We start from the raw sequence: 10,038 nt of genomic DNA on the forward strand, positions 1-10,038 counted from the left end.
ATTCAGCAACAACAAAAGGAAACATTTTTATAAATAATAAATGCAATGTTATTCAATTGTCGTATTTGTGTTGAACTGTGGGTTACGGGAATTTCACAAACATTTATTCCAGTCGTTAGATGGCGGTGCAGCGCACACTGGTCTTTAAAAGGACCCAATATATATGCCTGTCGGAAATATGCATTTCTAAAAACGAAAAATGATTTCATTAGTTATGCCTGTAGTCTTAATAGAAATACGAAATATAACTCGAAATCTAGAATTATTTATTTGCTGTGACACGTACGCTGTTTCTGACAGGCATCGCGTTAGCGTACTAAGTTTACGGAAGCGCAACTGGTGGAAGTGGACGCATTTTAATGGATGAGAGAACGATAAATCGTCGATATACGTAGATAATACGCTTGGATTTAACCTTTAACAGTTAGTAAAAGGTCGCAAAATGCCTTTATTTGGTCAAAACCCGTTCGATCAGGATGTGGGTGAGTTCGACAGTGTTGTTTTTGTCGAAGTGATGTGATATTGACAAGTCAGTTAACAGGGCCGATCCAGTGCACTGCTCCCTGTCATATCCTCAAGATCTTTGCGTTTTGTTTAGGTTATTTTCTCTGTTTCTTTGATCCTCAAACGTCTTAAATATCGACATTTAAAGCTGTCCAACGTAATTAGCAGAACTGACACCTTCCTTACAATATTGTTCTAAATTTTTGTAACTTTTCAGATCAACACTGAAAATTTTCAATACTTACACGAAGTTCTCTGTCAAAAAGTTATTTTGAGTTGTTTGGAGATTAAGTACAAAGTTTAAAAATGTAAAACGCTTAAACGTTTATAATTGCAATTAACAACTCTTTTTAACTTGGAGATGTTTCCTATACAGGCAATGCCGTGATATTTGCTTACGGAAAAGTACATCTAATATGATGTAATATAACTTGTATATAACTTCCTAATGTAATATTATATGATGGAAATTTCCTGTTAAAAAAATAAATAAAATCCCTAAAAATAAACACGTTTTAATAGGGCTTAGGAATGACTGAAAGAGTAATAGGAATTAATTTGTCAAAAGTAACACACAATAGCATGTACAGTGTTTTCTTTATTAGGTTTGTCCTGAGAGATTAATGCGTATTAACACCTTATTTTCCTCTCTGGAGGGGTTTGAAGCACTTGATTGTTCATTTGTTTCAAGCTGTACTTTGCTGGATGTCGCAATGCAAATTTCCCTGTTGTCATTTTGTTAGTCATTCAAATGCACCCAGTAGTTTTATTCTTGAAGGAGGGGTTAAGTAATCTAAACTACTGTATTATCATAGAAATGGTTGTTGTGCCTGTTGAGACAAGCCAGATATGCAAAATTACAGGCAAAACAGGCTACTTTGTCTGTTTAACGGGATGAATATAAGCCTCCTGCTTAATAAATATGTATTAAATACTTGTTCTTCAATATAGCTAGGATATATATCTGATTATATTCACTATTAATAAAAATAAAAATAATATTATTATTAATATTAATATTGTTATTATACTCAGTACTGTTTATTTATGGCTTTTTTTTGTAAATTAAGGTTTTGAGCACACTGGTGTAAACTTTGACTTCATTTGTAATTTTCAAGTTATGATATGGAGAAAAATTGCTTTGAGAGTTTCATTTGAATTTGTTTGTTTGATTGCTTATTTATTTGCATATTTAGAGAAAGCAACTAGTGAAACTAACACATCAGAGGACTGGGGCCTCATTATGGATATTTGTGACCGTGTCGGGACAACTCCCAATGGGTGAGCTTTTAAATAAATAATTAAATGTTTTTAATGCCTTATTATAGTAACAATTAATGACATTATTGTTGCTTGTATGCATTATTGTTTTTCTTATATAGATATTTTTAAATATTTTTAAATATATTTTATTAATTTATTTTATGATGTAGAAAAATGGTATGCCTAATACAAATATGGTCATGCCCCTCTTTGTAATTTTCTCTTACTTTTTTTGTCATAGTGCAAAGGATTGTCTCAGGTCAGTCATGAAGCGTGTGAACCACAAGGTCCCACATGTAGCCATGCAAGCATTAACGGTGAGCTCTTCATCTTCGGTTTTCCATTGTGGCCAAACAGAGTTGCCACCCACTTTTGTGGAAACCGATACGAGTTGTCAAAGTCTTTTTGTTCTTGATGACACTTAACCCATGTATGGCTTGCATATAGTCACTGCACACTAAACTTTTATAAAAGAAACCAAAGCTGTAAAAGCTTTAAAAACTACAGAGCGCCGTAGCATCTGGAAGTGACAGGCGTCTCTGTGGGCTTCCACTCTGACTCGCCTCCACTCGTCTCAGCTTGCAAAGATGTCTCAATCTATTTTTAGATATCTTCAATTTTTTCTCATCCGGCTGTATCTTTACAAAAATGTGTTGCATAAGTATTACAAAGGAATAAAGTTGGTAGATGACATGCTCTTTATTTTTATTTTTTTAGTTGCTAAATTTGTTGTAATAATAATATATGTAATTTTTATAATAATGATGATAATGTTAATATCTAATAATAACAAGTAATAATACAATTTATTAGTAATAGTATTAATATTTATCACATTATCACATTTAATTTACACATTTAAATTACTAACAGTTACTGCAACAACAACTATTAAAATAATAAATATTAATATCATTTTTATGAATCAGTTTTGTGTCTATATTTCATTTACACATATTTATAGAATAAACAGTTGGCAGAAACAAAATATAGTTTTCAGAATTATTAACATTATTATCAATCTTTATTATGATTTCCCATTTCATGTGTGCAACCACTGCTTGTATAGAATTTTTATTTTTATTTTCATGGAAATCCTAGAGGTATCAGGTAGTTTTTAAACAACATTTTCAAAGCTTGGAAAAGTTGGAAAAGTCATGGAAGCATATTTAGTAAATATACATTTGATATGCCTGTTCACTTATTTTTTATATATATATATATATATATATATATGCATGCTCAAATATTTGCTATATTTTCTCTGTTCAGTTGCTGGGTGCCTGCGTATCAAACAGTGGCAAAATCTTTCACCTAGAAATCTGCTCACGGGAATTTGCCAGTGAAGTTCGTGGTGTGTTGAACAAGGTAAGGAGCTTTAGCTCAACGCATAAATTAAAGGGTAACTACATACAACATGACAAATCCTCGTTTCAAAGTTTAATAAAGTTTTCTGCTGATAATGTCTACCATCCGTTCTTTTCTCTTCAGGTTCACCCAAAGGTTGCCGAGAAACTCAAGGCTCTGATGGTGGAGTGGGCCGAAGATTTCCAGAAAGATCCACAACTGAGTCTCATAAGTGCCACCATCAAGTCCCTCAAAGAAGACGGAGTGTCCTTTCCCACTGCAAACACCCAGGTATTCCTACGATCAACTAACACCTTGATCTTATTGGATCTTGCTGTGTGATGTCAGCTGTCCTTTAACGCAAACACTGATGAACAGACGGCAGCTGCTGGTATTTGGCCTAGATAAATGACCCTGTAATTTGGCTGGGTTTACTTTCACAGACACTTTTTAGATTCTAATTTTGCATAGCTCATTAGTTATTCTGTTTGTATTTGCTGTACTGGTAGGTCACAGAAATCTGTGACAGATGTATCTGTGTCACCTTGTTGCCATGCCATGTCTTTCAAAGTTTCTGGTTATGAGATTGTCAAATGTTTGCATTTTAAAATAGAGGAAAAAAGTTGTGTCAGTGTATGTATAAGTGGTTATGAATTAATATATAATATAGAATTATATTTGAAATAAATGCAGTTGAACATTCAATTCATCAAAGACTCCTGAATAAAAGATTCACATGTCAACGAATACGTATAAACAAATCAGCACATGATTGCTAAAAGGATCATGTGAGAAGACTAGTCTGATGACTCCAGCTAATCAGCTTTGCCATAACTTTAAAAACAATTTTCAAATATAGCAAAATAGAAATAGTGAAACGCGTGGAAAAGGTCACACTTTTTTAAAGATACATTAAAAGTATACCATAAATGACTATAGTTAATAACCAATAGTTAGCCTCCCCTGTATGAGAGATGGATCATAAATTAATCATGTGACTAAGCGTGACCACTGTTTCTCACATGACATGTTTGCTAACACTTCAGTTATTTAGGTACGTCTGGAATGATGAAGCGTGTGTGTAGACTTGAGACAAGAGAATCAAACAGACAGAATGGAATTTCCTGTCACGTATTTGCCACACTGCCCTCATGGCCCATGAGATATCAGTGATTTTTTTTTGTCATCCTTTTCCTTCATTTTTTATTAAATCATTTGTTTGACAAAAGGACAGGTTCATGCAAACAGCTGTTAATGAGTACCAACTAAATAAAATGGGTCACAAGACTTTACTGTGTCACTCAAAGGTCGTCATATAAATGTTATCTCAAAAACCTACTTCTATAAATCATGTAGTTAGTATTCTTTTTTTTTTTTCTTGAGTATTTTCTTTAGTGGACCTATAGATGGCATTATAGTTCTGTGTTCGTATAACATTTGTGCATTATACAATTTACTTTTTTCTGAAATAAAAAGCTTTTGTAACATTTTTATATAATTCAAAAGCATGAAATACATATACATTATTATTATATATGATAAGGCAATGTTACCATTAACCGTATTTTAAAGATGATAAAGACATTTAAAATTTTAGAAAAGATCAAGATTACTGTGTCAGATAAATGCTGTCCTTCTAAACTTTCTTTTTATCAAAGAAACCTACTGTAGCTCACATTGTTTAAGTACTTAATGCTGGTTCTGATGGAAAGTTGCTAGAACACACTGTAAATCGCCGTTTGTTGTGGATAATGCAGGGAAATTTTCATACAATGGAAAAAAATGGTTCAGGAATGGCTTGAAATGCATAACTTGGATTGGCCTCCAAATTTCCCAGATCTCAATCCAATCAAGCATCTGTGGGATGTGCTGAACAAACAAGTCCGATCCAGCATCACAGCTTACAGGACTTAAAAGATCTGCTGCTTACATTTTGGTGCCAGATACCACAGCACACCTTCAGAGTTTAGTAGAGTCCATCCCTCAAAGGGTCAGGGATGTATTGGGACCAAAATGGTACTAACACAATAAAAAAATCAGCTTTGCCATCACAGGTATAAAGTACCTTTGAACATTAGCATTAAAAGAAACCTGTACCTATTCCAAAATCATGAATGGTAGTGTGTGAATGGTCTTATATATAAAATAGATAAGGCTACATATACTGTCTTTTTTGCAAATAAGTTATAATGTGATCTCTACTTGCAGAGCTCCAGCACAAAGCCCAGCAGCGCTCCTTCCACCAACAGACCAGCTGATGATGATGATCTGGCCAAAGGTGAGAAAGGCTCTTCATGCTAATATTCTTTCACATCATTTTATGTTATTATTGTCTATTTAGTCTTATCTGACTAATGATTTTGGGCCCTGCCAAAGCATAAAAAAAGGTCTTTGGCATCATAACTGGAGGAAAGCTATATTCTGCTGTACCTAGATAATGAGTGTATGTATTTTGCTCAATGCAGCCATTGAGCTGTCTCTACAGGAGCAGAAACAGCAGGCAGAGACAAGACCCCTTACCATGATAGCTGATCCACCCTACAATACCAACGGTGGGAAAGAGTCCCGTAAAGTGCGTGCCCTTTATGACTTTGAAGCGGCTGAAGACAATGAACTTACTTTTAAGACTGGAGAGCTTGTGATCATCCTTGATGACAGGTAAGGATCAATTTTGAATTTTGTGTTTTATACATCGAGAAAAAGAGAGAGTTCTGTATGCTGTCTTCACATTTACCATAACCTATTTTCCATTGAGAAGTAATGTCGCTGTTTTCCAACAGTGATCCAAACTGGTGGAAAGGTGAGAATCATCGAGGGGTGGGCCTCTTCCCATCAAACTTTGTCACCACCAACCTGAATGCCGAACCAGACCCTGGTAATGCATTTTGTAACATTGTTTTTTGTGCAGGAATAATTTCCTTTCGAATTACACATGCTTTACCCCTTTAAATCTCTTTCCTATAGTCATGTATGCAGAGAAGACAATACCCCCAGAGGAGCCCATCGTTGAAGTCAAAGCTGAGCCTGAGCCTGTGTATATAGATGAGGTGAGTACCGGATAATCTTCAGCCACACTTATCTGGAGAAGTGTAAATGATATGATCGACATGCTCTTGGTGAAGTTCTCTTGTCTTGTGTTAATCATTGTGCAACTCTGTTTCCTACAGGAGAAAATGGATAAAACTCTCTACCTTCTCCAGAACACAGACCCTGCAGATGCCTCACCCGATGGCCCAGAGCTGGTCACATTAGAAGGTACGAGGAAGACCCTTCTTGAGCTCTTGTTTAACATTACATTATATTTATGTGTAGCGATAAGGTATACAAACAAAATATGACATTATAAGGAATTTTAGGTCGCGTCATTACATGGTTGACCAGAATATTGGTTCTTATGGACTGTTGGCTAAACTTCTGTAGTAGTGAAATATATTTTTGCATTCCCATTTGTTTCGAAAGCAAAATAAAAGCCCACAACAAGCATTTTCTATGATTTCCCAAAAGAGGTAAAAATATTGACAAATCGATTACAGAAAAATGTCAAATTTCTTAGAAGAGCTGTCAGATACAACAATCTTTTTCAAAGCAAATGATGGAAATGAGTAAAGCATGAACAAATGAAGTTTATCTTTTGTTCTGTTCTATTAGGTGCTTGTGAAAAGATGAACCCGATGATTGATGAGAAACTACAAGAAATCGACAGGTTTGTTGATATCAAAACTTAGCCCAGAATAGGTTTTTTTTTTTTTTCTTCAGTCTTTTGCATATGAGGAAAACATCTCTCCCATTCCTGCAGGAAGCATTCTGAGTTGTCTGAGCTGAATGTGAAGGTGCTGGAGGCTCTGGAACTGTATAACCAGCTAATGAATGAGGCTCCACTTTACAATGCATACTCCAAAATGCAGAGTCTCCAAGGCACTTACCCAGGAGCCCCTACTGCTCTCGCTATGCAGGTTTGCTTCGCCATTTCAATAGAGAATTACTGCCAATTCAGTCAATTGTATTTTGTGTTACGAACAATTCAGTTTTGCATTATTGTGACTTCTTAATATATTATTTCTTGTCTCCTGCAGGGTTATCAGCCATCTGGAGCCTACATGTCCTCTGGTGTTCCACAGGGATACAGTCTTGCAGACCAAGCGGGCCCTCTCTGCTCTCTTCCTCCTTCAGTTAATTCAGTGCCCACCAGCCAGCCAGCACAACCTCCTTACATCAGGTAATCTAGTCTATGCAATTTTTTTGCCTTGTGTTCGAAAAATCTAATCATGTCCATGCTAACAATGAATGATGAAAAGTGTATTAGTTTTCCACTGATTTACCACAAAGACAGTTGATCTACATATGTTATTAATTAATATATTCACTGACCGACTATCAGTAGCGGACCTTTTATTTTGACAACAGAAAACCAGCACTTGAACGCAAACGCACAGAAGCTCCCAATCTGAATCTTCAATGGTTTACTTTCTTTGTTTAAAGTCATAGTTTACACAAAACGTTAGCTGACAACTGACTGATACAAGATATATATGTGTTTGGCTCTTCATCACAACAGATTTGAAGAAATGTAGCAATGTTTACAGGTGGATTTCTGCAGTAAAAGACCGTTAAAAACACCACAACAGTTCACGAGTAATACAGTCCATAAATTAACCTCATGTGAAAAGCTGCAGTTTATAATAAACTAATCAGTCTTTAAGGTGTTTTAACTATAAACCTTCATTTTTGGTCAGAATTTGAGTCTATAATCTTAAAAAAATGCTTCATCCAATGGCAACTGTGCCCTGTTGTCTTCTCACATCAACAGCCACATATTTGTTCAGAACCGTTTTAGACTGTTATCCTTTGTAATTGGTGCTCTTATGGATAGAGGACTAATTGTTTGAAGTTAAAAATGTCTTGATGGGTTCTTTTCTTATGAACAAAACACGGTTGGCTTCACAAGATGCGTATTGATGTACTGGAATTGTGTGGAAATAGGGGTCATGTTTGCTTGTTCTAACCTTGAAATCAGAAATAGGCATAAAATAATGTCTTCAGATGTGTATAGTACAAATAGTTTTAACCTGGCTCAAAGGAAGATCTTAGAGAAAATTTGTCTGGTGATTAAGGTATGATATAAGACCTTACAAATCGGTGGAATAGCAAAAATGAGATGAAATGCACATCATATTTTCTCAGAAAGTGCAACGATTCCAAAAATGGACACTATTTTTGGAATCAGCACATGATGCCAGGCAATGTACTTGTCAACAACCTTTTTTTAGATAGCTTTGTTTAAAAACTAGCCTTACATTTCTGCAAATTGCTTACTTCCTGCAGCAGCCCAATGAATGCAGCGTATGTAAACCAAGCTCCTGGAGCCCCCGCCCCTTACCCACCACAGATGTCTATGGACATGTCTGCCTATCAAAACGCTAATCATGGTCTGCCTCCAACCTCCTATCCGATGTCCGCTCCGGCCCAACCTGCACCTCAGCAGCAACAAGCAGCCTTCTACCAGCAACCCCTTCTGTAAGGCTGACTCTACAGCCATTAATATTCAATGCAAATTCCAAATGGTGAAATGAGGTCGAGAGTATTTTTCTCTCACGTCTGTAACGATGTCAGGGGGTATTCAAAGATTCGCTGGCATTTGTCTTCACAGGACAAAGACGTAATCCACTTGAAAGAAAGCAAGCACTTCATTTTCTCTCCCACTTACTAACCCATGAAGCAGTTTAGGGCAGGTCTTCAGAGTTGATGGAATGAGTCATACTAACCATAAACATAATTTTTGTCATTTTTTTTTGATAATCACCAGCAGATATTTCTTTTTGCTGATTGAGAATTGAACATAATAATGCACATACATGACAACTCTTATGATTTAATGTTGCCATTTTCATTTAGTTCTGGGTTAGACTTTAATTTCTTGCCTTTCAAAGCAAATGTGGGGTTTTTTTATGCATTATAAGAGAGGATGATTGTACGAAGAAGATTATACACGGATCACCAAATCTGGAATGAATTTATGTGCCAATACTCAGAGCACGTCTGTAAACTCCTACAATCAAAATGGCAGTTTTAGGTTCATTCTGCTGTTAGTGATTCCAAAATTATGGGACCGATTTAGTAGGGGCGCAGTTTTCTATAGGCTACATGTAATATTCATAAATTCATTTGCACACTGTGCTTTAGAACTGACAGTGGTCACAAATGCAATCCCTTTATGGTCAATCCATATGTTTCACTGTATAATGATATTTATAATATGCAAGTACTGCTTGTGTTTTGCATTGTGGGTGTTTGCTGTTGTTTGACTTAATTTAAGGCATGTAAAATTGCATTCATTGTAATTTTCATCTGGTCTATGACTCCTCAGCTGGAAATGATGAATTAATTGTTGTTTTTTGCTTCTTATGTACGTGAAAAAAAAAGTGCTTTTCTGATATACCCGCCCATTTCTTAACAGAAATGGGGAAATGTATAATTCCTTTAACATATAGACATCTTTCATTCTCGTTACAATGGATTAATGTAGTAAAAAAAAAAAAAAAAAAAAAAAAAAAGATGAAAATCATCTTTATTTTTTCATAAACTGCTCAAAAAAAAAAAATTTGTATATTAGATGTTAAATATCTGGCTTTGTCTGTATTGCACCTTAACTTTATAAACATTTATTTACCACCAGATGCCTTGTTCTTTCACAAGATGGAATAAACATAGAAACCAATTCAAAAGACTTTATTTCAAAAGCTGCTGTATATTTGTAAACCTGTATGTTTTAAGAGATTTAGAGGGAAATCTGTATTGTACTCATGGACTCAATGTTTTGTAACATCAAGATTTCTTTGTATCCTGCCTGCTCATTTTTCAAATTCCTTTTGTAACACAGTGAACTCTTATAGTCTTCAGAAAATAAAAACTACCTGTGTTTCAAAA

At 35.2% G+C, this 10,038-nt stretch overlaps 1 protein-coding gene across 1 annotated transcript; it reads left to right on the plus strand.

Annotated features, from left to right (window-relative positions):
* Positions 1-313: 313 nt before the first annotated feature.
* On the plus strand, positions 314-10,038 carry stam2 (signal transducing adaptor molecule (SH3 domain and ITAM motif) 2). Its single transcript, XM_043249187.1, has 14 exons — positions 314-482; positions 1,701-1,785; positions 2,009-2,084; positions 3,040-3,135; positions 3,259-3,405; positions 5,323-5,392; positions 5,580-5,772; positions 5,895-5,989; positions 6,079-6,161; positions 6,282-6,369; positions 6,763-6,817; positions 6,911-7,067; positions 7,188-7,330; positions 8,437-10,038. The coding sequence occupies exons 1-14, from the start codon at positions 443-445 to the stop codon at positions 8,630-8,632; spliced, it is 1,524 nt and encodes a 507-aa protein (XP_043105122.1). The 5' UTR covers positions 314-442; the 3' UTR covers positions 8,633-10,038.

Source organism: Puntigrus tetrazona, chromosome 9 (genome assembly GCF_018831695.1).
Source record: "Puntigrus tetrazona isolate hp1 chromosome 9, ASM1883169v1, whole genome shotgun sequence".
NCBI lineage: Eukaryota > Metazoa > Chordata > Actinopteri > Cypriniformes > Cyprinidae > Puntigrus > Puntigrus tetrazona.

Excerpts from the sequence above, each read along its gene's own strand:
- stam2 (XM_043249187.1), top strand. The coding sequence starts at position 443 with ATGCCTTTATTTGGTCAAAACCCGTTCGATCAGGATGTGG. Across the intron at positions 6,162-6,281 it reads AGCCTGTGTATATAGATGAG|GAGAAAATGGATAAAACTCT; the intron begins GTGAGTACCGGA and ends TGTTTCCTACAG. Across the intron at positions 7,331-8,436 it reads GCACAACCTCCTTACATCAG|CAGCCCAATGAATGCAGCGT; the intron begins GTAATCTAGTCT and ends TACTTCCTGCAG.